The sequence below is a fragment of the Fusarium phalaenopsidis genome, assembly GCF_050370095.1.
Source record: "Fusarium phalaenopsidis strain FUZ10S chromosome Unknown contig_32284, whole genome shotgun sequence".
Lineage (NCBI taxonomy): Eukaryota > Fungi > Ascomycota > Sordariomycetes > Hypocreales > Nectriaceae > Fusarium > Fusarium phalaenopsidis.
In genome coordinates, this window is record NW_028145414.1 from 474,724 (window position 1) to 501,183 (window position 26,460).

The 26,460-nt window shown below is 50.0% G+C and overlaps 8 protein-coding genes across 8 annotated transcripts; 7 read left to right on the forward strand and 1 right to left on the reverse strand.

Moving 5' to 3' along the window:
- Positions 1 to 3,013: 3,013 nt before the first annotated feature.
- On the forward strand, positions 3,014 to 3,324 carry LRP88_02106 (uncharacterized protein; the record flags this gene model as incomplete). The annotated part of the gene is made up of 2 exons (XM_083238777.1): positions 3,014 to 3,061; positions 3,121 to 3,324. The coding sequence occupies 2 exons, from the start codon at positions 3,014 to 3,016 to the stop codon at positions 3,322 to 3,324; spliced, it is 252 nt and encodes an 83-aa protein (XP_083105372.1).
- A 1,876-nt stretch (positions 3,325 to 5,200) lies between these two features.
- LRP88_02107 (uncharacterized protein) lies at positions 5,201 to 6,022 on the forward strand (the record flags this gene model as incomplete). The annotated part of the gene is made up of 1 exon (XM_083238778.1): positions 5,201 to 6,022. One exon carries the CDS (start codon positions 5,201 to 5,203, stop codon positions 6,020 to 6,022), a length of 822 nt encoding a protein of 273 aa, XP_083105373.1.
- A 205-nt stretch (positions 6,023 to 6,227) lies between these two features.
- LRP88_02108 (uncharacterized protein) lies at positions 6,228 to 7,988 on the reverse strand (the record flags this gene model as incomplete). Its single annotated transcript, XM_083238779.1, has 5 exons — positions 6,228 to 6,481; positions 6,541 to 6,779; positions 6,831 to 7,257; positions 7,311 to 7,791; positions 7,839 to 7,988. The coding sequence occupies 5 exons, from the start codon at positions 7,986 to 7,988 to the stop codon at positions 6,228 to 6,230; spliced, it is 1,551 nt and encodes a 516-aa protein (XP_083105374.1).
- A 723-nt stretch (positions 7,989 to 8,711) lies between these two features.
- On the forward strand, positions 8,712 to 10,159 carry LRP88_02109 (uncharacterized protein; the record flags this gene model as incomplete). Its single annotated transcript, XM_083238780.1, has 4 exons — positions 8,712 to 8,977; positions 9,230 to 9,284; positions 9,344 to 9,486; positions 9,544 to 10,159. The coding sequence occupies 4 exons, from the start codon at positions 8,712 to 8,714 to the stop codon at positions 10,157 to 10,159; spliced, it is 1,080 nt and encodes a 359-aa protein (XP_083105375.1).
- A 606-nt stretch (positions 10,160 to 10,765) lies between these two features.
- On the forward strand, positions 10,766 to 12,010 carry LRP88_02110 (FAD-dependent oxidoreductase; the record flags this gene model as incomplete). Its single annotated transcript, XM_083238781.1, has 3 exons — positions 10,766 to 11,064; positions 11,240 to 11,940; positions 12,000 to 12,010. The coding sequence occupies 3 exons, from the start codon at positions 10,766 to 10,768 to the stop codon at positions 12,008 to 12,010; spliced, it is 1,011 nt and encodes a 336-aa protein (XP_083105376.1).
- A 2,380-nt stretch (positions 12,011 to 14,390) lies between these two features.
- LRP88_02111 (major facilitator superfamily domain-containing protein) lies at positions 14,391 to 16,318 on the forward strand (the record flags this gene model as incomplete). Its single annotated transcript, XM_083238782.1, has 6 exons — positions 14,391 to 14,405; positions 14,469 to 14,809; positions 14,863 to 14,985; positions 15,043 to 15,680; positions 15,738 to 16,137; positions 16,192 to 16,318. The coding sequence occupies 6 exons, from the start codon at positions 14,391 to 14,393 to the stop codon at positions 16,316 to 16,318; spliced, it is 1,644 nt and encodes a 547-aa protein (XP_083105377.1).
- A 2,006-nt stretch (positions 16,319 to 18,324) lies between these two features.
- LRP88_02112 (uncharacterized protein) lies at positions 18,325 to 18,585 on the forward strand (the record flags this gene model as incomplete). Its single annotated transcript, XM_083238783.1, has 1 exon — positions 18,325 to 18,585. The coding sequence occupies one exon, from the start codon at positions 18,325 to 18,327 to the stop codon at positions 18,583 to 18,585; it is 261 nt and encodes an 86-aa protein (XP_083105378.1).
- A 3,191-nt stretch (positions 18,586 to 21,776) lies between these two features.
- LRP88_02113 (uncharacterized protein) lies at positions 21,777 to 22,841 on the forward strand (the record flags this gene model as incomplete). Its single annotated transcript, XM_083238784.1, has 1 exon — positions 21,777 to 22,841. One exon carries the CDS (start codon positions 21,777 to 21,779, stop codon positions 22,839 to 22,841), a length of 1,065 nt encoding a protein of 354 aa, XP_083105379.1.
- Positions 22,842 to 26,460: the final 3,619 nt, after the last annotated feature.

Below are 26,460 nucleotides of genomic sequence, written 5' to 3' on the forward strand. Positions count from 1 at the left end.
AGATCTATGGCTGGATGACGCATAACCTAGACCAGTACCGTTTCGCATCAGACATAGCTATCCTCCGCCCTCAAGTACGCTTCTATGCAGCATACTGTTGTGATTGCGGCAGCAGTGCCCCCATATAGCTAAGGGCCTATTTCGGTCTCCCGGCCATGTTAGTTATGTACCAGTCTTGCAAAAGTCATGTTTTACCTACGCGCGTAGCCCGCCCCTGGCCGAGCCTCGGTTGAGGGGCAGCCTTGCAAGCAAACAGAAGGCGATTCATTCATTCACTTTCTGGCTTCTTTCTGGCACGATGGAGACCCATTGACAACCGAACCATGTTGATGGTTCTCTGCTCCCAGAAATCGGTTCAAGGGGCGATTCGGCTCCTTTCTAGCCTTGCCAGTATTAGCTGGAGGTGCTGGCGGCAGAAATGGCACGCTCGGAAGTAGCGAGAGGATTAAATCAAATAATCCCATTGCCTTGTGTACCACTGGTGGCGGTGTCAGTTGTGTAAGCCGATGGAGGCTTCCTCGCCGTGTTGGTGGTTGAAGCTGGTATGATGCCTAAAAGGCCGAGGTTTTCGGTGGGAAGCTTGAACCGACACTTATGCACAACTGGTGGGCTGTTCAAGAGGTATCTGTTCACGTAAAAATGTAATCACATCAGCAGATACTGTTGGGCTCCGTCGGCCTTCTGGTCCCCCTGTGAGACTCGCCGGCCCCTGGTCACGAGACCCTTAGACCCTTGGTAATTACTGCCATACAACGGGGCCACTTTAGCGGTCTGATGATTGCAAGGTTCAATTTAGTTGGCAGAACTGTAACTCTCACATTAGCTAAGAGTCAGGTCGTCGGTTGAGTCTCTCGGTGACAAGAGCGGTGGATATGCTACCCATGATCCCCATTCAATGTCCGCCGACACGATCTGAAAATCCTGCCAAGCTCTTCTATACCGGAAAGGATGCTCGTATCACCAACTTGGCTCGGTTGCCAGGCCCCGTTAGGTAACAGGGGCATGCACACCCGGGTCTAGACCACAGTCTGGTCGGAGGACAAAGACCTCCCGTGCCCCCCCGGCCCGCTATTGATGTGAGACATGAGTGATCGGTGCACATAGCCGACACACTGTTCTAACTGGCTCGCATGGAGCTGGTTATGAAGCAGCCCCCATGCATGCATGTGAGCTTACCATCATGATCTAAAGTGCTATAGCAACTGCTAGAGAACACCGCATGTGTCCTTTTTCGAAGGGGGTGCTTGACCGTCATCCCGAGATCAAGCCTATGGGCGGTCTCTGTTGGCTCGGGAAGCCCCGGTGCTGTCTACTACCCCTGTAAACTGTGGTCCTTCCTTCTTGGGACCAACAGCCAATATGGGTAAATGACCTGATAGAGAGACCTGATTAAGAACCAACTGCATGAACTAGAGGCACTTCTGGATACGAGGGCACCCACCAATACACTCAACAGCATCATGCCGTGGAGTCGAATATGCCTTGTAACGCAGTGGGTGCTGAGGCCTCGGATATTCCAGCCATGACCGCTGTCTGGATCGGCTCACATCAGCATCAAATTCTTTATCTGGCTGGGCATCCCTTTGTCGCTTTACTCTCTAATGCTGACTTCTTCGTCTCATACCGGCTGAAGCCTTGCCAGCGCCATGAAACTTTCCTACGCCGTCTTCTTATTAGCAGCCCTCTTTTCCAACATAGGTCTCTCGACCAAGTCCTCTCCTTGAGAACGGCGCTAACAGCATGCGAAATAGGCCGATAGGCTTGAAGCTCCTATCGAAGGGTACGGAGTGGTAGTGCCGGAATGGGAGGTTGAAGTGACACCCGGAGGGCCTACGACGGTATTGAACGGGACGATCGAGGAAGTGCATAATGAACTGCTCCAGTTGAATCCCGACTGGGATGAAGAGTACGTCGGAAATAGCACTGCCGATGCTGGCGAAATCAACGAGCGAGACGCTGGCTTCAGGCTCCTCGCTCGGACCGATTTTAGCGATGCTGCCTATCGCTGCGGTGGCCGATGGCCAAAGTGCCGAACCACCTTCATCAGTCAAGGCATCTACTATCTCCGCAGTGTCAAACGGAAGCCGCGAAATGGACCCGGGCCCGGCAATTGCGGTCGAGTTAGCTGTTCTTTCAACTCTGCCATTTGGTGGTGCAATGATGTAAGTGTTTACGCTCGACAGTTGCTTGGCCGAGGTTGTTTTGATAGCTGACCATGATCGGGATCTAGAACGCTAAGCCAAAGACGCTGAACAGCTTTGGGAGCATTGCAGACGGTGCTGCGTTTATTGTCAAGAAATGTTACATCCCCGATAGAGGACCACCTGTGCCAGGAAAGTGGAACATGATCTCTGGGCAGGCTTTTCACCATACCAACTGGAATGTGATTGTTAGAAAGGATAAGTGTTAGGAGTTTGGTATCTGCTTGGATACTTGGGCGAACGGGATCATGTCGTAATCCTCTGCCTCGTAGATAAACCATAGATTTGACGGAACCATGACAAGCCAAGGATAGAGTCTAGAATTATGATAACTGTGGCACAGTAGCGAAGTGAATTTTAATGCGGGCAACCCTCAGGTATGACTTATGTTGGTCCACTGCTGGAATACTTGCCGTGCTGAGCAGGGCTTGAATCTTCCGAGGTCCGTCAACACCCAAAACAGCTTCCAGCGCGGCATTCTTGATACGGATGCCAATGTCTTTCAGCTGATGATGAGTATGAAGCCAGAGCCCCACCGAAAACCAACTGCATATACGAAATTGATGGGCCCCCGTGCGCACTGCAGCTGATTGGGAACGAACACCGCATAACCGACAAGACTGATCCAACGTGAGGCATTTGACTAGCAGTCAAATTCCGCCGTGTGCGTGGTTTTATGACCCTAAAAGCTCATGGTGTCGCTATCCGGTCATGATATTCTGACCAAAGTCGCAGACTGTAGTACAGCCTCGATCGCTTCAAAAGCCACTGTTGTCCAAAGTTTTCACTCAAGATTCTTCTTTATCCTTACTATGAAGCTTCAACACGTCGCCTTTCTCGTGGCTGGCCTTTTGCCTGGCGTGAGTATACGAAACAGCCGTATGACCGAGGCAGTGCTAACGTCACATCTGTGTACTAGGCACTCGGGCTTGATGCTCCCATCGAAGGGTATGGAGTGGTTATGCCTGAGTGGGAGATTGAGGTCACTCCGGGAGGTCCTATAGCCGTGCTTAATGGTACGATAGAGGAAATTCACGAAGAGCTTCTTCAGTTGAACCCCAAGTGGGATGAGGAGTATGTCAAACTCTACCGATACTACCGGCGGCGCTTCGAAGCGAGATAGCGACTCCCATTTGTTTAGCCGGACTGACTTTAGAGGGTCTAAATATACGTGCCGTGGTCGATGGCCAGAATGCCACCCTAACCCTATTCGGAGGGGAATAGAGTATCTCAGGTACGTGCAGGGTAGGCCCAGGAATGGCCCCGGTCCCGGGAACTGTGGCCTGGTAAGCTGCTCTTACAACGCCGCGATCTGGTGGTGCAACGATGTAAGCCACACTGAAAATTCTGTCGATAAGGGTTGAACCTAATGGCTAATCGACGTAATTAGAACACTAGCGCAAAAACTCTTGCTGGATTTGGGAGCATTGCGGACGGAGCTGAGTATATTGTCGATAATTGCATGCGGTGGCACTCGGTCAAGGGGGGTTACGTGAGCGCCGTAGCGGGCCAAGTGTTTCATAAAACCAAGTGGAATGTTATAGTGAGGAAGGATAAATGTTAGATGGGCGTTGGGTTTCAGGAGAGGTATATCATATTTCGTCACCGCAGTCTCTGTCCGCTCTAATGTCTGATTGCATTATATCCTTCGAGCAGGTGCTCTTTGGGGATGGGGTTAGCGCAAGTTTATCTGATCTACTGAAGGAATAACGTCAAGAAAGCAGCCCTTTATAGCCCCCTTTTGAAGACAATTCTTACAACTATTGATTACTTATTTGCGGTTAGTATTTTCTATTAGATCATAGTGAGCGAGAAGCTCAAGAGATTAGATTCCTTGAACGATGATGGTGGCCAGAATGGCTACGGAACAAGGCCAATGCGCGTAAGCTCGGCACTGGCCCGCACTAGACTTCTGCACGAATGACTCGCATATCAAGAAGGACCAGACGGACAGGAAACTACCATCGTGCCAACCGAAGCCGTGCCCTCATCTGGCACAGATACGGGTATCTCCACTGGTACCGAAACTGGATCATCCGCGGATGTTACTTCTGGCATCTTGACCGAAACCGAAACTGGAACCCAGAGTCTTTCTGAAACCAAACTACCTGAGACAGAGACAACCGTCAGCGGTTAGCCCACCAGAACACAGGCTAGCTCGGGATGGCTTCACGGCCTGAAAGACTGAGGTTTGCAGCGAGGCTAGCCATGGCGACAGGGCTCTTCCACGGGTACAGCGGCTTCCGAGACTGCGACCACGGAGACCGAGTACTCTGGTGGTGTGTCATCAACTCAGCCCACCGACACCGAAGCTTCCACAGCACCTGTTGAGGAGACCACCTCCTCAGATGCCGAACAATCGGGCACTTCAGATATTGAACAAACGACTTCAATCCCCTCAACTGATGCTGAGACTGCCACAACGCCGTCTGAAGTGACAAGCAGCAATGGCCAAATTGGCTCCACCACAGCTATCCCGAGCGAAGGCGTGCCTACCAATACCAACGACCCAACACCCACACAAAAACCAACTGACGCAACGGAGCAATCACCTTCGGTCACGAAGCCACCTGCATCTACGATAACCGAAGACAACGTTGTGATCTATCCCATAACCACTTCGGTCTCAGAACCAGGACCGTCAAAGATCCCATGCAAGATGTGGTTCTTCTTTGCCTGCATAGATATCGTCCAAGGACGGGGAATCACTGGGCCCTCTGGTTGAATTGTCCCACCGTAAGCTACTACATCACATCTACGTCCAAGAACAAATATCTAATGAGATTCAGGGGGCCTCCTGTGCTTTCTATCGATCCACAATTTCACATAAACATTGACATTAATGGAAAGATTCCAGACTGCCAGAGTACACGTAAGAGTCTTCTTGCCCTGCCGCCATATAGTTGAAATTGTTAACTTCCTTTCACAGTATCGGTCCAGATCTCATCCCTACCTTTCCATCAAAGCCAGATGGCTAATGCAAGACAGAAAGCGCCGAGATGTGTATCACGAGCACTTCTTTTGGCATCTCTCTCGGTGAATCCAAGACCGAGATGACAATGACCAGCACCACTGCCACATGCGGCACGATTTACGGATGCGACATTCAAGATTCTGATGCCACCGTAACCATCACCAGCGCAACAACCGAGAGTACCGCGGAAGCCACAGGAGTGATGGCTGATTGGGAATACTGGGGCACCGACGGAACCGACGAGGACTACGAAGAAGCAGCCGATATTGCCCAGTCCAGGATCGACGCCGTGTTTGGCAGCATAACCACTACTGCCCCTTCATCAACAACCACTGCGCCGTCCACCACAATGCCAGACACGCCTTCCACTACCATAAACTGGAGCAGCTGCTACGCCGGGATGGGCAACGATTACGGCCCAACTCTGGTGGCCGGCAAAGGAGAGTTGGAAGACTGCGTCTACCACGATGGAGCTTGGAACGTCTTCCCGTCCTTTTACAGAGACGAAGAGAAAGCCGCGATAGATGCCTTTTGCGACAACTCGGTGATAGAGGCTGGGAACAAGACGTGGAAGTCCTGGAACACGTCGCTGAGCGACGGGGCTCAGCTGATCCTCTCGGCAGGTTTCAGCAACGATACGGAGGGGTGTCAGTCCGAGAAGGACCTGGAACTGGGTGACTACTGTAGGGAGGGCTTTGCGAGAATCACGAGCTGTGATTGGGAAAAAACGGAGGACAAGGCCTATGGCAGTAGGTATTGCGATAATAGTGAGTATGGGTGCGTCTATTTCAGCCTCGGGGGCGTTAAGGATTGGTGGAGCAAGAGGAGCGAGGACGTAGACTCATAGATTAGCAGTCTATACAATAGCAGTTAGTGTTTGTCTTTTTTCAACTATTCCCTAGCTGGTAATTAAAACATGACAGAATTACTGCTGGCAAAATTGTAAACCCTTCAATATATATTATTTAGAAAACTCTTATCTCTGTTATCTACCATCCTTCTACTCTATTTTATCTAGCTAAATACTCCATGTCTTGCTAAAAAGGCACGGATTAAGAGCTGCGGCGCCCATTCGGCTCGAAGGGGAACAAAGCTGCGATCAAAGCCAAGCCACCGAATAAAGCTGCACACACGTAAAGCGGCACAGCTGTAGCAGTGTTCCCAGATGAAGCCACAAAGGCCGACACGATGCCCATGAGCCGATTGAAGGCCACTGCGATCCCGCTCCCTGTCGCGCGATGTGCCGAGGGGAAGACCTCGGCGGTATAGGCGTACAAAGTGCTGTAGTAGATGTTTATGCCGCAAGCTAGAATGCAAACTTAGCATGAACACCTTATGTTTCGCGAGTAGAGATTAGTGACTTACAAATAGCACATGATATTCCCACATTCTGGGCGTCAGTCTTAATCCCAGTGATGCCAAAAAAGAGAGCCATACTGGCAAGGGCGCCAATGAACATGGTGTACTTGCGTCCCAGTCTTGTCGAAACGAGGTAACCGGCAATAAGGGACCCGGGAATTCCAGAAATCGTTGTCAGTGTCAAATTTCGGTACGTCTCGAACTGCGAGACAGGCTTACCGGGCACTCGAGTTGAGAGATACGCCCTGTTACTCGGTTAGCATTGTCCCCTATGCAAGAGAGCGAGATTTACTCACGGTAAGAACACGTAGAACAACGGATAAGCCAGTCCTGTGATGGCCCAGGACAACCAGATCAAAATGGTGCTCAAAGTTATCTTGCGCGAGACAAAGAGGCCCTCTACATGTCCCCTGATATCGCTGAGGATAAATGTCTTTCCTTCCCTTTGCGTCAAGCGAGCCTGCCCGCATGATTCAAGTTTCTCCAATGTGAGTGAGCAGGGCCTATTGTACTTGCGAGCCTGATCTTGGTAGTACTTCACCAAGTCCGCATCTCGCCCAGCAGTGAGGAGGAACTTGGGCGTCTCCACGAGGCGAACTACCGTGACACGGAGTATCGAGAGAACAAAAACAAGTGCGCCACAGGTAAACATGGTGTATCGCCAACCAGCATTGTTAGACCACCCACAGTCATCGCTGTCGGAGCAGTTCCAGCGACTTTGTGCTATCCAAGAGAGTTAGCATTCGTGCCAATCTGCAGCAAGGGTATGGCCATACTCATGAAGCCCCAGGCGACAAATCCTGTGATGGATTGCCCAAAACCCCACCACCCGGCCAGGGCGGTGACAACCCATTGCTTGTCGCCTGGAACAAACTCAAGCAAGACTGTCGGATCAAGGATCAAGTTTCCACCGGACCCGAAGGTAGACAATGCGAGAAAGGCGCCCAAAAACGGAAAATTGGGCGCTGCGCCCGCCACGACCATGGCCACAGAAGTGATCCAGAGCGTCAGGTTAAACGCCAGCCGTCTTCCGAGAATGTCGGCGCCAAAGCCCCAGAACAGTGCTCCCACGAGGAGACCGACATTCTGCGCGACGACTCCTGCATTGACGTAAGAAGACGCAGTGGCGAGCTCCCGAAATGCCTGTACTCCGGTAACACCTTGTACCATGGTCAACAGCGAGTCCACGGCATAGCCAAATCCGTTGAGAAAGAAAAGCTTCCAGTGGAAAGGAGTCCAACCGAGCTCGTCGTTTGCCTGTTTGGTGTAAGTGCTAAGCCCGGGAACAAGGGGAGAAGGCTCACATTGTTCACTAGGTGAGTCTTCAGCCCCAGGACCTCATCCTCGATATCGAACTCAAGAATGTCCTTGCCAGTCGACTCCGAAGTATCGAAACCATCACTATCACCTTGAGGACTGGTCGAAACTCGGTGTTCTTTCAGAGGTAGAGACATGTCAAATGTCGTTAAGCAATAACGGAAGTAGAAATTAACAGTTGTTGGCGTGAAAGCAATCAACTCTGTTCTCAAGTTGGGACTGACTCATTGCGAACAGTGGGAAGAGACTGTATTTGAGCAATTGTGCCTGTCAGGCCATTCCTCTTGGAGGTCAAATCGACTTGACACCAAATCCTTGCGTTTCAGATGCTCTAAGTTGGCGTTGTTTGCGCTAGACCATGTCGCGCTTGCGTGATCGCGGGACCAAGACTCTAAATGCCCAGATAAATGAGCTCGGAGCGTTTATGTCACGGCCCCGGTCTTCCTGGTTTCTCTTGCGTGATTGCTCGACCAAGAGTTTAAATGCAGGGATTAAAGAGCTCGGGGCGTTCATGTCATAGCCCCGACCTTCTCGATTTTCAGCCAAGAAGCTGGGGCAGAAGGCTAGAGGCTCAATTTTGTGACTAGTGAATGATGCAATACATCCCTGGACTTGTCTATCTCAGCCGAGGTGGATCCCTCAGCTCTAAATGGTTCGTAAACCCGAGCATGGCAGAAATGGGCTTAGACCATCAACAAAATTAGGCCTTCGCAACTTCTCAGTTGTGCGGAAAAGCATCATAATAGCTCCGATGCCCCTTTCACGACAGAGGGTTGCTCCATGTCACGAATGTAACTACACAACCACCTCCATCTGTCCAACTCATCGCCCTTGCACTACTGATCAAGCAGATCACCAACATGTCGACTTCAAAGTGCCCGGTAGAGGGCATCAGGGTTGCCATTATCGGAGGGGGCCCCGCAGGCCTTGCGGCTGCCATTGAGCTGGCTAGACTACCCTTCGTGGATTGGCATCTTTACGAACAGAAACCAGCCATCAGCGAAATCGGGACCGGTATTACGTTGCAGCGCAGCACTTGGAGGTTATTGGAGAAGCTCGGAGCTTCCAAGCATCTTCGGGCTAGCGACTTTTTCAGGCCCTCGGATGGTCACGACAATCAGTATAGGTGAGACAAGCACTTCCCTCAAAGATGACCTATGTTAATGAATGTCTCTTTCAGGGACGGACGATCCGGCGTGATTGTGAAACAGACGCATCCACCAGCACACGTTGCTCCTCACCAAGCTCCCTGCAGGGTGCATAGAGGCAAATTGCAGAAGGCATTGCTCAGGGAAGCAAACCAAAATCGTATTCGAACTGGAGCGAAGTTGGTAAACGTCGAGCGTTTACCTTGTGGTAAGCTCCGCCTCGTATTCAGCGACGGTTTAACCAGCGAAGTCGACCTCCTAATCGGTGCTGACGGTATCCGATCTGTAAGTGAATCATATAGCATCATCTACAGCCACACTACTGACTTCCTCTTGACTATTAGGCCGTTAGAAGCTTCGCCTTTCCAGACCATTCCGTCAGCTACACAGGCATGACTGCCTATAGAGCGGTAGTCAAAGCGTCAGACGTCGAGCAGATAAACGGCTTTTCTAAAGCGACTGTGTTCTGGTATGGTGCTGAGGGGAAGTGGGTTTATACAACTCCTCTGGATAACCATGACTGGGAAATCACATGTAGAATCAGGGAGGCCGATGACGGGGACCGGTCAACCTGGGGAAGAGAAGTCAGCGTGACCAAATTTGTTGAAAGGTTGCAAGAATACTGCGAGCCGGTCCAGCAACTGCTTTCCCTCGTCACCCATGTCAAGCGGTTTGACTATTTTGGTGGGACACGATTGCATTCGGTCATCAAGCACGGCTCGATCGCTCTCATCGGAGACGCATCGCATCCTTTATCCGGTGCCTTTGGTGCTGGCGCTGCTTTTGCTCTCGAAGACGCTCATACATTTGCAGGAGCACTCCACTGGGCTGCATCCGCAACTCGAAGTTTGCAAGATGCTCTCAAGCTCTTTGACAGCGTGAGATCACCCTACTATGGTGCTCTTTACCAGACCATGGATGACATCGCCGCTTCCCACGAGAAGACCTCCCGCGAGGCAGCGTCGGCGGAGAAAGAGATCGTTGGTCGTATTGAGAATGTCTCAAAGCCGGAGCATAACTGGATGTTATACCACGATGTAAGGTCAAACCCTCCCCAGTCGTCTTTGTTTGTTCTAATCCGCCCTGAGCAGGTCGACCAGGCGTTGGAAGATGCCATCGCGGCAAATAAGGAGGCAATTGGTATTAGATCGGTGTTATAGACGTTTCTATTTACTTAGATGTAGATTGGAGAACTATGAATAACCTGGGGAGTGTATGGCATTGCGCTGGAGGTTTAGTATTTTTCCATCGAGTTGCGCCTGTTGTCGAACCCTCAGGAGTAGGTTGGTAAACACCAAGTCACCATAGTTCCGCCTGTTACAGCGTACAGATACAGAAACTTTCTCCGATTCTAGAATTATCGCTGGGCTGGCCAGAATCCTGCAAAGCCTTCCTGTCAACGAAACTAGGTCTGTCTTTCATGCCCCAAATTCCAGTGACAAGCCACGGCCATGATGCATCACTCAGCTGGCACTTTGCGAGGCGGGTGCAGTCAGATTACACAATGCTCGTGGCTAGAGTCCATCCAGTAATTGCGGGCACGGCAAACTTGATATGTCGGCTTGGCTAGCTTCCCCGAGATTCGTCTTTTACTAGGCAGATGGCGTGATACCGCTTTTCAGGCCTTACGAGGCACGATGTTCCATGCTTAAATACAAGCAAGCATCCTCGTGGGCAACATGGAATGCCACTACAGTCCAACCGGCCAAACTAAGAAGGATTTTTTAGATCATCTTTCGTTTCTTCCAAATCTAAACCGTCACACTATGCCGACAAACTCTTTCAGAGTGATCATCGTCGGTGGCGGACCCGTTGGCATAGTTGCGGCGCACGCCCTTCACCACGCCGGCGTCGACTTCATCGTTCTTGAGCAGCGAAATAACATCTATGAGGATGTTGGCGCTAGTCTTATTGTCAGTCCGCACAACTTGAGAGTCTTCCACCAACTCGGTCTATGGAAACATCTTGAAGAAATTGGCGCTCCCCTCCTGCATCATTCCCAAGGATTTGACCAGCGGAAGCACAAATTCAAGCGCTCCTATGCTTTGAGTCTTTTGCAGGAAAAGTACGTAACTTCTATCTTCCTTCTATTACTGGCCAGCTTTATATCACAGAAAAACTCCGAGTGTGAAGAGGAACCAAGAAAGAAATTCGGATGCTGAAGCCAGTTTCGTTTCCCCGTCCAAGATATAGCCCCCAAGGATCTTGCCACAGCCTCCACTTACTAACGTTTGTAATAGCCACGGTAGCTCTCTTGTAGCATTTCACCGTGCCCACCTGATCAAAGCTCTCTATGATAACCTGCCCGATGCTGCGAAAACTCGTTATCTCCCGGGTAAAAAGCTTGTCGAGATTGTCGTAACCTCAACGGGAACGGATGTCACTTGCACAGATGGGAGTGTCTACTCGGGGTCTATTGTCATTGGCGCAGACGGTGCCCATTCCAAAACTCGGTCGATAATGCGCCGCTGTGCACTCCAAGCCGACCCGTCTCTCACTTCCACCTGGGATCCCGAGTCCCCTTTCACATCAACCTACAAGTGCCTTTGGGCATCTTTCAGTCGCCCCTCGGAGCCAGGAGATAGTTACGAAACACAGGGCCAGGACCGCAGCATCATGTATCTGACGGGCCGCGACAAAGGCTGGATATTCTTGTACGAGAAACTTGGCCAGCCATCCAACGATAGGCCCTTCTACGACGAAAAGACTCTCCACTCCTTTGGGGAGAGCTTTGCACATTGGCCCATCAATGAAAAGCTGGCGGTGAAAGATGCGCTCGAAGATCCTTCTGTCATCGTCGGCATGACTGATCTGGAAGAGGGGATTGCAAAGAACGTCAGTTGGAACGGCCGCATCGTGCTTGTCGGGGACGCATGGCACAAGTTTACCCCGAACTCTGGCCTGGGCTTTAACAATGGAATCCAGGATGTGGTTTCGTTGTGTAACAAATTACAGGCGCTGATATGCGTAGAGGCCAAGCCAGATGCAGCATCTCTTCAGGCCGCCTTTGATGAATACTATGCTGAGAGAGATGAACCGCTCGAGGCGGATTTCTTGCGCTCTGCTAGCGCGACGCGGCTATCAACTTGGGAGACTCAAATGGATTATCTTCTAGGGAGATACTTGTATTCAATTGGCTATGTTCAGCGGTATCTAACGGGTAAAAACATTTCTCCAAGAATTAGTAAAGGACTGATCCTTAACTATGTCTCAACATCAGAACACTTTTTAGGAAAAGTCCCTTGGAAATGTTCTATTAAGAGTCAATAACTCAAATAGATTTAATGGATTTATTCTACTTTCCAACCTGTAGTACGGTCTTCTGGCTCACTTATTCCATCGAGGGCCGGGCTTGAATGCTAACAAAGAACACACTATCAACACTGTTACGGTCGACCACTGTGGAAGAAAATTAGCAGAAACTACAAGCTGTCACCAGTAGTAGACTCTCTATTCAGATTTAGTCGCTGGGCTTGCCCTCAAATGCCCTCTGTCTTCTGTCTCTCCCGATGCCTCCTCACCTATACTACCCTACACTCACAAGCTCGCCCACGTACGATGGCCGTTAAGTATGCTGCTGAAAAGTTAGCAGGAATGGGTGCAGGATGGAGAAAGCGGGCGAGAGAAGCCAGGAGCGCGCTGAGCCCCCCGTGGCTACGACGCGTCGCGTCTGGTGGCCTAGCGCGTCCTTTGATGCCTAAAAAGGGGTGGTCGGCAAGACTACCTTGCAGGACGATAAATTTAACACACACACACACACGATGGCCGTTAAATTTTTTAACATGCAGTTAATGCCTCAAACTAGTTTTGGCAACCTCTCTCTACGTTCTTGAATGGAATGAAGTTTCCAATTTAGGTCATATTTGGCTTGTCTGACTTAGTAACATTGATAGGGAGTTTGTACAATGGGACATCTCATCTACGAAACATGCTACTCCGAATGAAAAGAGAAACTTATGTAGGAAATATGATCGTTACCAATTGAAGGCTTTGGATTTACATGATCTAGCAATGTGGCGATCAAAAGTGAACATCTGGCGTGGATCAACCAGTCTAATTAGCCCTTGGGCTTGAGGTTTGGGCTCTACAACGGAAAATATCAACGTAGCTAGACACTAAAGAGTCGGGCAAGGCTTTTACTCTCAAGATCTTTGAAACTCATCGACTCTCCCTGATTTGAACCAGTTCAACTTGTCTCATCTAGACGACTACACTGACGTGTGAATAGCCAAGCTCATCTTGTCACATTTCGCATCCATTTCGCATCAAACAGCAATTAACGCCCACAGCTCTTCGCCTCAAACGTTGATGACAGTAGCATTGATTCACGGTTGCGCTAGGTATTCTAGCTACAAGTGTGAGAACAAACCGAGGGGCGTTCAAATGGACCCGGAACTAGATGCACAGTGTTTTGGCCGAGCTAAGGTGGCAGATTGGGTATTGACCAGCTGCTGCAGCATTAATGCCATTGGCTGAGCCTGTATTGGAGGCCCCGCGTGGAGAAACATCGCTCCTGGGATGCCCAGCTGCTGCCTGAGAAGCATCCCAGCGTTGTGAGGCGGCCAGAGACGCAGAGTAAGACTGGAAATAATCTCAGGGAGCAAGGAGATCATGAGTCGCAAAATGACCTCCGTGCTCCTCGCAATATCACACCGTGGATGATGCAGGCATTTGCGCCGTCGTTTGGAAGCCGACGTTCTTTGGTGGCTGTTGTGGCTGGTCTCTCTGACCTTGTAGACAACACAAAGACTTCAAAAAAATCATGGCTCGTCAAAACCATCGCTTATCTCGGCATTTGTCCAGGGTCACTCGGCAGCAGTGCCCACTTGACCGAATCCATGAACTGAATCCCCTTTGCTGCCCATCCCCATCATTCAGCCGAAGATTGCTAATCAGATATAAGCAGCTCGGTTGACTGACGACGACTCAAATTCGAGGCCAGCCCGAGCCAGACCAATAATTTTCGGGCACACTAGCCCGTAATCATCAGGTCTAGACCATAAAGACATAATCTGCCGACGCTGAGAAACTCTATTACCCCGCAACCCCAGACACAGCAATCCTGGTCAGGCATTTCCCCTGATGACAGCTTCTTTACAGACATGTGCCCCAGACCGCCGACCTACTTGCCGACAGGCTGTACCGAAACTCAAATAGCTTGAAGTTTCCCCACTATCGACATAGTAAGAAGCACCTTGACTGATTCTAGTCATCCGAGGCATCATGTTAGCCTCGGGGTGCCCTCACGACATGAAGATACGGCAAGCAGACGATAGGATGAGCCTGTAGATAAATCAATGGCATTTGCGTTTCATGCCAGTAGTCGTAGCAACAGAAGTTGACAATTTTACTTGCGACTAAGCTGAAATTTCCTTGCTCGATTTAATCAAGATGCAGAGTCAAGCGGTTAGTGAATGGTTGTTCTTTGCGAGAAGTCCCAAAGACTAATCTCTACCCTAACGGCAGCAGGAACGTGAAAACGTTCAAGATGAACTACAGATTGAGGTTCTTCCGGGAACCGAGATCATGACAGACATTGGCAAACACCGATTTGTCAAGACGGAGCAGACCAATCAAGTTCTCGTTCCACAGCCGTCTCAGGATCCCCATGACCCTCTCAACTGGAAGCCTCTGTGGAAGTTCTCTGCAATTGTTTCTGTATCGACCATGACTTTCACGCAGGGATTTGCTCCACTGGCTTTGGCTCCGATGTTTCCTGACCTGATCAGAGATTATAACAGCAATCTCGAAGATGTCATCCAATTCACAGGTGTCACCATCTTGATCCTTGGATTCAGCAACTTCTTCTGGTCGGTTCTATGACGATGCCCATTACGACGATAAGTTACTAATGAAGGAATAGGGCTCCTATTTCTACTTCTTTCGGTCGTCGACCCGTATATCTTGCATCCCAACTTATTTGCATGGCTTGTCACATAATCCGAGCAAAGGCTTCAACATACGGGACGTTTATGGTAGCTTGCGTGTAAGGGTACCCCCAAGGACATATTTCCAGATGAATGCTGACAGCAGCTTCCCACAGGCTCAACGGAATCGGAGCAGGTCCTTCCGAGATCCTCCAACCTGCTGTTATCGCCGACATCTTTTTCCTTCACGATCGAGGAACATGGAACGCGCTGTACTGGGTTGTTTATATGGGGTCGCTCATGGTGGCACCGATCATTGCCGGCCCCATGGCGGACCGTACAGGCTGGCAAAACTTCTGGTGGCTAAATGTTGCCGTCACTGGACTCTCAATCATCCTTGGCATCTTTGGGTTCCCTGAAACCAAGTGGGATCGCATCGATTCGATCGAGGCTGAGCTGGACACCGATGTACCAGTGGCAGTTCCTACTCAAGACGGCAAGCACTCGGCTCCTGAAGGCGATGTTGAAAAGTCCACGACTGTACCCGACCAGTCTCATGTGGAATCTGTGTTAGATCCCAGTCTGGGTAAGGGAAGGCCGTCGAAGCAGCAATGGTTGTTGTTCCAGCCCAACTCGTCACCCCTGCGAAGCATTCTGCTCGACCTCTGGACTCCGTGGAGACTTTTCGTGTACCCCATTGTCCTTTTTGCTTCTTTTGTTGTCAGCTGGAGTTGCAGCAACTTCCTGATCCTCAACCTCACCCAGTCCCAAGTCTTTGCCGCTCCTCCATACAACATGAGCTCCCAGTCCATAGGTATGCTTCAAAACTCGCCAAGTTCTAGGCATTGGGGCAACGACTAACAAGAGACAGGATTTCTCAATTTTGCTATTCTTGTCGGCGCTTTGATTGGCCTGGTCACCGCGGGACCATTCAGCGACTGGGTATCCGCAAAAGCAACCACCAGGAACGGCGGTATTCGTGAACCCGAGATGCGCTTGCCGGCCATGATTCCCTACGTGATTATTATGATCTTTGGCAATATCATCACATCCATTGGATATGAAAAGCAGTGGCCGTGGCCAGTCATTGTTGTACTGGGCTATTCGTCGGCGGGCATACAAGTTGCGGCCCTGCCCAGTATTGCCAGTACCTACGCAGTGGACTGCTATAAGCCAGTCACAGGGTCACTCTTTGTTGCTATAACTGTAAACAAGAGTCTCTGGGGCTATGGAATGGGTAGATTCATCACTCCATGGACAATCGAGGCGGGGTAAGGCAACACTTGTACTCGCTGAACAATGATCAAAGCTAACAGGTTGTGCAGGTTCATGCCCGCATTCATGACTAACATGGCACTCACGGTTCTATGGTGTGGCTTGGGAGCTGTCTTCTACTTCTATGGCAAGACTTTCAGGAGATGGACAAAGAGCAGCAATGTTCACCAGATGTGAGGTTCCTGCAAGGAGAACGGGAGGGCTCTTTCTAGTCTTAAAGTGATCGGTTACCGGAAGGACCAATTTCTTTATTCTTTTTCGCTAGAAGCAGATTGACACCGATATTTCCGTTTGATGGTTTTAGTCCCGTCTCTTCATGATTTTGCAGGCTCGTGACAGGGATACCCATGAAGAGACCAGGCCTGGGTGATTTCATCAACAAAGAATCTCAACATCATTGCCAGAACTTCAAATACGATGGCGCCACCCGCGCTTCTGCTTCATCGTTATCAATCATCCCTCGAGCGCATAATTGACATCTCCTCACGGCCGCCTCTATCAGTCGATGATCGTGCTTCTACCCCGTACAATTGGCCTGAGCACTATTTTCTTTCCTGATGTCTTTCCGCTCTTGTTTTCGGCCTCTTAAATGGCCAGTACTCGCCCCTGGGCCCACGTAGCTCCATTGTTGGTGGCACTACATAACGTCAAAACCGCAGCATCACCCGCGGCGGCCGCAACCACCTTATTTCTCTCTTTCGGCTTCATGCTCCCTTGTATTGGCAACCAAAGGGCCACTCACTTCCTATTAAACTTGGAATCGCATTGCATCTCTATCTTGTCTTTGTCGTGCCATCGATTCCCGTCTCCAAGCCTCGATCCCAGTCTGGAGTAACGATCACCGCACGCAACTACAAGATGCTGGCAAAGTTGTTCTCGAGGAATACAATGCTCCCCAAGGACCTTGAGACCCCAGTCACTCGTGCGTGTGTTATCCGCGCCATCCGCTGCAATCTTGAGTTCGAAAAGAGTGAATCCGATACCGACCAACGCGTCTCGGCAATTAGACACGGCTCTCTTTAGAGCTTTCTATGACTCTGATGCGAGTCCAAGCACGCTGTTGGTCACGCTCGATATAGGCAGCCGAGTTGGTCATTCAGGTTACAGTTAGCTAGCTGCGGTGAATAATGGCCGAGCCTTTCGGCGGTCTCATTGACAAAAGGGCGTGAACGACCGACAGACTATCCACAGACTTCACGGCCATCATTTAAAGAAATTAAATATATATCGCTACGTGAGCCCCGAGTTTCTGTAGCATTCATAGTTAATTACGACAAGACACTTGGAGACCTATTTAAACAAGCAACAACACTATGTGTGATATTAAACTCGAGGTCCGAAAGTACCGGTGTGGGAGAGTCAAGCAAACCATAGAAATCGGCTTTGAACCATGTGCCTTTCCGGGCGGCACCGGTCACACAACAGGTCAGGTCGTTGTGTCTGAGGTGATGACCCAGGACAGGTGCCCCAATAGACGTTGGTGCACTACATGCCACCCTCGCCGCGGGTATAATTAGGGTCGATCTTCTGGCTCAGTCATCCTATTAAGGGCCGGACTTGAGCCATCATAGCATCATATCCCAATGCTAACAGAGTGGGGGTACAATGAGGTACCAGATACTAAGATAGCACCCAAGAATAAATTCGGTTGCTTGTAACCCGTGCTGTCCTGCTCTTCTTGTTCTTGAGGCTGTCACCGCTTGCCCTTGGATAAACCGCTCGTAACTAAAGCACGCGAACCAGTTCTTCGAGAACTCCAACGGTAACTGATATGCGATGCTTCTTTGGCCGGAAGCCCCTCCCACTGACTTTTTGCCCACTAAATCGCTTCACCGGTTTTCGTCGAGGCCGTTGCCAAAGCATGTGAGGGATGGCCCGAGTTCACTCGCGCCCGGAATGCGTGTCTCATCATGGGCAACTAGTGGCCTGAGCCAGATGGGAGGCCTGAATCGGAGACTGAGATACATTCCTATTGTATCTGGTATCCGGCATTTGCACAAGAAGACACCTATCGGCAGCTGGCCAAGGTGTTCCCCTAGCTTAGATACCAAGTTTGCAGTGCCTGCGCTACTGCTTGCTACGCAAAGCTGTGCGCAGGGCTTCATCTCCTTCCAGATGTTTCCATTGCTGAAGAGGCAAGAAAGAGCTATTGTGACGGCGGAACTGCCATCTACAAGTCCATCATGACGGTCCCAGCACGGTACGCCGTCATGGATGACCTCAACCTGTCTATTGAACTCCATCATTCCCGCACACAGGCCTTTTTGAACGGAAACATCGATGTCAGATGGAAGCTCGACAATCGGTGGTCACTGGATCGTGTCATGAGCGCTGCCATGCCCCCGTGGTTTCTTGGCGAGCCTATTCCCCTCGTTCTTTGCGTGGAGGAGAACATGCGCGTCGCCGAGACGCATTGGGAACATACGATCTTCTGGCTCAGTTAACCCATCAAGGGCCGGGCTTCAACTATAATAAAGAACAAACTGTCAACACATCATAGCATCATGACCAAATGCTAACACAGTGGCCTTCTTTGTTGATGTTCAACTTCAAGCTAGCCAGACGTGTGTGGGGCTTAGCATTATCCGGGTACTATCGTGGGTGACAGTAAGGACATGCGCTTCCTCGGTACGTACGAGTTAGCTAAGAACATGATATAAATCAATGATAGAGTCCCTAACATAGGCACCTCTCATCCTAGGGCCATCTGCTTGGGTACCACCTGGATTTCCTGCCACAACCCTCAGCGAGCCCGATCAAGGCCAGCCGCGGCAAAAGCGATCCCATTTTCTCAGGGTTTCGTGGTCCAGATGGACGCACCCTTCAGTTCGACGAGTTCTGGAAAGACGCACACAGCAACTTTTGCCCTCCTGGACTGAGGCTTTTTCTTTGGTCAGCGAATTCTTTGCTCAAGATCACAAAGCTATACCATGCCTACACCCCCCTAGATTTATGGCTCTTCTTGGGAGGCAGTACTCTGATAGCGCGAATGATAGCCCACCTTGGCGCGTTGCATTTAATGCTGTGCTTGCGATTGCTCAACGTCGCCGGCTCGAAACCGGCCGACCAGCGGAGGAAGACCTGGTCTGGAACTTCGCATCTAATGCGTTAGGGTCAATGCTTGACGTTTTAATGCGCAGCTCATGTCTGTTATCTGTACAAGCATTATTGTTGACTGCCTAGTTTTTCATCGGAACACCCAACCCTCAGCCTGCATTCATGCTGGTTGGGAGTGCTTTACGTATGGCGCACAGTATTGGCCTTCATAGGAACGGGAGCGACTCCGGTTGCGGCTCTATCGAGGGCGAAATGAGGGGAAAAGTCTTTTGGGTTGCCATAGGTCTCGATAACCAGCTATACTTTCAAACAGGAAGACCTTCAGCACACCTACACGCTTACCATCTAGAACTGCCAAATACCACCCTGGACGACGGTTCCGGGACTTTGGAGGCTACGGATGATTCCAAAATGAACATGCCTAGCGCCCAAGTACAATTGACAGTAATCCAAGGGCGCATCTCCCAAGGGCTTTCCTGTGCGAGCATGACAGGGAACGGTTCAACTTTATCACTAGACTTTATCTATGACAGAGCTTAATCGCCAGTTAGACGAATGGTCTACCCTCTTACCTCGGCCTTTCCAACCAGGTGTGCCCCTCAACGGCGAGCACCACTATTCACTTAGACGTTTACATACTTCCTATCATCGTTGTATGATAGCCGCCAATCGTTCTCATAGTCGCGATTATTGGTCAGCTCTCGACCATCCACTCATTTCGGATCCTCCCATGAATATTGAGGCATCGGTTCAGCGCTGCTTGACTACTGCAACGGCTATCCTCTCAAACGGCGACACAATTCCCCATAGCTGGAAGAGTCTTTTTGGTATGCCAATCTCACGCAAACCTTGCATACACTCCCAACTATACGTTTCACTGACTGAATCATAGGGATTTGCTTCCCCTGATAGTGACGACTGTCTTTCCTCTCTCATAGCACATTATACGAAAGCCCAATGCAAGTAGCACGGGGGAAGGCTTATATGCTGTTGCTAGAGCTATTCGGATATTCACTACAATGGACGAACACGAAAACGACAGCTATCTTTCATATACGCGAGTAGGGTACGAGAACCTATTCCGAATGGCTCGAAGAGCTTCGATCTGGCATGAAACAAGGTCGTCCGGGCCTGTACAGCATCGAGACGATGTAAGCCATGACCACCTGAATAATAACCGCGGCCAAGGAGCCTCAGCAGGAACACAGCCTGTCTACAATACGACAACGTTGGAAAGTGTTCCTGGCTCGGTGGCCTCTGAAATAGAGTGGAATGGCGCTCCTATAGGATTAGAGACTCTGCAAAGTAGTGCTGAGCCAAGCTTGAGCAACTGGACTAGCATCGGGCAAGCAATACCGTATCCAGTTTTGTCAGAGTGGAATTTTGACATGCTGTTGGAAGGAAACTTCGCACCCTGGACGTAAGATGACTGAAATCTTAAGAACAGACCAGTCTAAAATGCAATCCTGACTTGTCTATCGGTTTATGAGGCCATAAGCACAGTGCTTGCTGACGGAGACTTATATTGGAAGGGTCAGCTCGCGGAGGCGTATTCTCTTGCGACGTGGTAGTATCCCAGGTAGAGATTAGAGCCATTATTCTCAAGACTGCAATGAATCATAATACTAGGATGCGAATGTTAAGAAAGTAACGCTATATACACCCTATTCCTTAATAAGCGCATAGGAAACCCTCAGACACTACGCGTATTCGGTCCATTGATCCAATTGTGTCACAAGGCCACGGGGTCGCCATGATGCCCAAGCCGCATTGGGCAACCCATCGACACTGGGCAATCTACCTTTCGGAGCGGTGTTGCGGCGCTGCAAATATCCGTACGCTATGAACAAAGAATGCTGATTTCAGGTTGAAATCTATAGGGATCATCAGTTCAACACAAGAATGGTGGTGGGTGGTCAAATTTGATCACGAACTTCGGGAACAGAGGGAACTACAATTTGTTCTTCCAAAAATAATCCTTACCCAATCTTTCCCGTCAAGATTCTCTGATGTGATGCCTGAAGTTTCGTAATTCGGCCGTTAACGACACCCTTTGATCATTCGCCGATACTCAAATATTCCAGGGAGTAGTGTCGGAGTTGCAGAACTCCGAACAGCCAGGGAGATGAGTACTTTTAACCCAGAGTTCCGCGATCGGCCCATTTACCCCGGAGCTTCAGACTTGTATGACCCCCTCATGAGCCGATGCTGGTCACCAGACTTGCGGCCATTACCCACTGGACAGAGGGGCAGAACTCCGGATTCCTTTACTACAGAATAAGTCTGCTTGATACCCTACTGCAGGATGTACTTCTGTCACCAATGGCGACACGAAAAAAGTGGGGTCAAAACTCTAGATCAGCTGTTGAGGTCGTGCGATTCCGGGATGAATCCCCTAACCAAGTCTGAAAATAACGGTGCTTACAGATTTGAAATTTCTCTATATATTCAATGTTCCATCTCTCCCCGTTAGGTTTGATGTTCTTCACTCCATCTCTTCTTTGTGTTTTATGTGCTTAAGAGAGCATCGATACAGGACCTCATTCTTCCCAATACTTTTCACAAGACGCCAGAAAATATGGCCCAGTCGAACCAGGGTCGCCTTCTCACTGATGACGCGAGCATGAGTGAACTTGGATTGCATCGTTCAAAATTCGAGGAATGGGAGGATGCCCTGCGTAGTCCAAACACCGAAAGTAGGGAGTATGAGTGGTGGTACGCTGACGGGCACCTGCAAGATGGTTGGTTTGTCCAAGTAGCCTTCTTCTACAACTCCGAAGGCGCTGGTACCAAGGCAGGACTCATCGATTTCAACATTGCCAAGGACGGGGAAAAGATCTGCGACTTGCACAAGCGATTCGAGCTGTCGGCCAACCTGCATGTTGGCAAGGATAAATGTGATGTGCAATTCGAAAAGAGTTCTTTCCGCAGCATTAATGGCTTACGGAAGTACCACATTCACGTCGACCCGGACGAGATGGAAGGCTTCGGTGCCGATGTAACGATTACAGCAAACACCCCATCCTATCGCCCGGGCACAGGTCGGTGGGATGTAGACGGCCGTCACTTCTCCTGGTTTGTGGCTGTTCCTGGCGGTCAGCTCACTGGCGAAATCATCACCAACGGCACCAAAACAAAAGTTGAAGGAAACGCCTATCACGATCACAACTGGGGCAACGTTCCAATGGAAAATATTCTCGACAACTGGCTTTGGGGGCGCGCTGACGTACATGGTCTTACTATTGTCTCCGCGTCTGTAAGATTTCGTCAGGACTGTGGCGGTCGAGAAGTCCCTTTGCTGTTCGTCGTTCAGGGGGATGAGGTTCTGGTTAATGCAGTCAATGAACAGCTTGTGTGCCTAGAAGGAGTTAAGAGGCCTCATTCAGTCACCAGAAAGCCGACAAGCACTGATTGCATTTATCTTGTTGACTCGACAAGAGGAGATGCAGCGGAAGTCCGATTCAACGGCCAGAACAAGGTGGTTGCAACATTCCCATTCCCAACTACCTCAAAAGACTGGGAAACATGGTATACGAGGTATGCGGGACTAGTGACAGTTAACATTGTCGACGGCGAGAAGCGTATTCGCACATCCGATCTAGGTACGTTGGAGATTATGGATTTCTTCGGCCGGAAGAAGTAGGCTCATGACAGTGGGAATCAGTTATGTATTTAACCGCGTTCGCTGTGTTATGGAAGCTGTCTTGCCACTTGCCCATAAAGTGAAGTAGCTCAATTCAGGATAGTTGGTGTGTTGTGTCGTCGGGGGAGGCTTTTTCTGCCAAAGACAGAAGGGGTTTTGTCATCCGCAAGAGGTTTTTCCCCTTCCATGTGTTTTCGCTCATCCAACGTTAATCCTATATGTAAAGCATGTAATAAGTTAATAGGTATATGGCGCGTTATGATATGTTATATTATTATTTAGCATATATATTTTAAGGTAGCCAAACTAATCTAGCCATGCCTCTAGTCAGGTTTCTATTGATAGCATCTTGCCGCCATCCTCTTCAACGTTCCAAGCGGTAAGCTGACCAACAGAATCGTCACGGTGCTCTCATGGCCCGATCATACCTGCTCAAGCCTATAGGCGAGGCGGGGGAAGCGCGCGCGCTTGAACAACGCCTTTCAGTCAGCTGATGGCACTTTTCATCCTCAAACCCATCCGCCATCCAGACATCCACGTCGAATGCCCCAGGAATTCATCCGGCCCTGGGCCTACCTCTCTCATCCACCTTTACTCATCCTCTAAAATGTCTTCTATGAGGTCGCCAGAAAGCGCATCGAGTACCATCGATGCACTTGACGAAGGCCATAGGCATGTATTCAGCAACGCCATCATGAACATCCTATCAACAGATCTCGCCGAGTTCACAAATGCTCAGATTCTTGATGGCTTACCAGCCGAGGAATCCGTTAGGAACGGCTTCCACTTTATGCATGTCATCTGTGTTATGAAAATAAGAGTGTCTTATCCTTCGAATTGTAAGAGATGTAGGTTGTGGCGTACACGTCGAGGTAGGTGGCGTCGAGTGAGCCAGGAAGTAAGCACGACCAACGCTAAACCCAAGGAGATCTCAGATGCTGGCCAAATCTTAGTCAGATTTGACTGTCAGCATTTCATCTTTTCGCGCAGCGTGAATCTTGAGCTGACAACTCAACTCAAGTCATCGACAGTATCAGGGAAGCTTTTGTTTGGTTGCGTGAAATCTCATCCAATTCCAAGACATCGCTGGCAACTATCTCGTCCAAAAGCAGCAATGCAGACGCTTCGAAAACTCGTCCTTGGGCAAACCAGCCGGCCGCCAAATTATCCAACAATCCCAACCGACACAGTGTTTCCCGTCCATTACTTTGATGGCACGCCACTCTATCAGAACAGCATTCATTGCTGGACGCTCAGATTCAATGACGTGCTTGACGCGGACGTGCTCCATGCATCGTTGGCCAAAGTCCTGGCACGACCTGGGTGGAAGAAGCTAGGAGGACGCATTCGGATGACTGTTGGTTTCTCCAGCACGACCTTGCGGTTGATAATGGTCACTAATATACGGCAGGATAAAGAAAAGCTGGAGATCCATGTTCCAGAACCCTTTACTGCACAACGCCCAGCACTGAATTTCCATCATGATTCATTTGACGTCAGTATAGATGAACACTCTTTAGCATCTACACTTCCCCACGCCACTCCAGATCGACCGTCAGTGCAAATTGGACCTTCGACGTTCAGGGTTTTGGGAGTTCCTCCGGGGACTCCAGTCTGTCTCGAAGACTACCTCAAGTCCGACAGTCCACAGCTGACACTCCATATCATGTCCTTCACCGATGCAACTCTGGTCTCGCTCTGCTGGCCTCATATAGCTGTCGATGCGATGAGCCTTCGCGATATCAGTATCGCCTGGAGTCTTGTGCTTGCGGGGCGGGAGTCTGACGTTCCCCCCATGCTATCCGCCGATGAAGATCCCATGGCTCGAGCTGGTTTTGATCCTGCCTTTAAAGAGCCACATGTACTCCAAAAACGTTGGGTCATGGGCTTGTGGGCTTTCTTCTGGGCATTCCGCTTCATCCTGGATCTGTTATTATGGCGCAGGATGGAAACAAGGACACTCTTTCTACCCCGCAAAACTGTTCAAGAACTAAAGGCTCTGGCTTTATCTTCTATTTCGACAAATTCGTCTCCAACCCCATTCATTAGCGATGGAGATACCATTGCAGCTTGGTTGTCAGTAACGGCGACAGCGGCCATGTTCCCACCAAGTTCGACCCGAACAATCAGCATCGGTAATGCCTTTGATCTCCGGACGCGTGCACCATCACTTTTCCCTGCTCGGCCAAACGAAGGTTCTTATGTGCAGAACGCCCTCTTTGCCTACTGGACCTTATTCCCCGCTGGTTACATGGCCAGCAACAAGCATAATGCTATTGGGCCTGTCGCACAGGCTATGCGGAAGGCTATCGAAGAGCAGACAACGGAAGCTTCAATCCATACTCTCGCTCGTCTCTCACGACAGTCTCTGGAATTTTGCGGTGTGCCTCCTCTTTTTGGAGACACCAGCTCCTTTGTGATCAATCTAACCAACTGGACAAAAGCCCGCCTCTTTGAATTTCTTGATTTCAGACCAGCAATCGTCGCCAGTTCGAAGAAGAGTGGCAGCCAGACTTCTTCGGCAAGGGAAGCACAGCCTAGATCAGTGACTAGAGGTCGTCCTGTCTACTATCACGTTCAGGGGGTCAGTCCGAACAACATGCTGGAAAGGAATGGAGCGTTTATCGTGGGCACGCCAGAGGGTGATTACTGGATCAACGGTTGTTTCCCGCCCGAGGTTTGGAAGTTAATTGAATCCACGTTTTAGCCCGTAAATTGCAAATCACTGGTGCGTTCAGGCAGAAGGTCATGAGCGGCCCTGTGTGATTCTATGAGCATGAGAGTCTATTTTTTTTTTTTTTTCTTTCTTTTTTTTGAATCTCATCTTGTCCCGTAATGATAAGCCAATATGCAAATAGCAAAGGAACAGATAACTTTCCACAGGCACGGAGACAACTAGGGCCATCTTGCTACAAGGCACGCGGGAAAACGCGATACCTTGGAACACATGATGTTTTCGCTTCGATGTGCAGGATGACAAATGAGACAGCCAATCACCATGCGACGATCGTGGGGCATGAGTCACGTGCGATAAGAGATAAACCAAGTTGCCCCTGGATGCACGCGACAACTCCAAGAAACAATATTGTCTGCTCACGCCGGATTTTGCTGTCATGGAGTTTAAGCCATAAATGACTACGCCACATTACCCAGAGTCTGTAAAATGGTCACGTGCAATGGACGTGGCGTAGCAAAGCCCCATCTCCAACGGCCCCGCATATTGTCGCTAGCGCAAGTTGGTAAACAACACCATAACGTGCAGTCTCCCAAGGAACCTCTTTACGCTGTCGCCGTGTAATTTTAGTGGAACCTTGTCTTCCATGCGAGTCACTTATTAGGGAACGACTCCTCTAATGACATCTTTCAAGTCATCTTTTTCTCCGCCACCTGCACCCGCAGCCTCATGGAACATAATCCGTCGCATATCTTTCCGTCACCCAGCTTACCCTGAACCTGCGCCTGACCTACTCTGCCTGCCCGCCACCGACGGCGATGGACAAGATGGCATCGACTACGATACTGCTTTCGTAGCCTGTTGTATCGTAACGGGAAATAAGTGGCATAATGGATAGTTTGCACGGAACAATAGCAGAGGAGAATTTCAGCGTGTTGACAAACC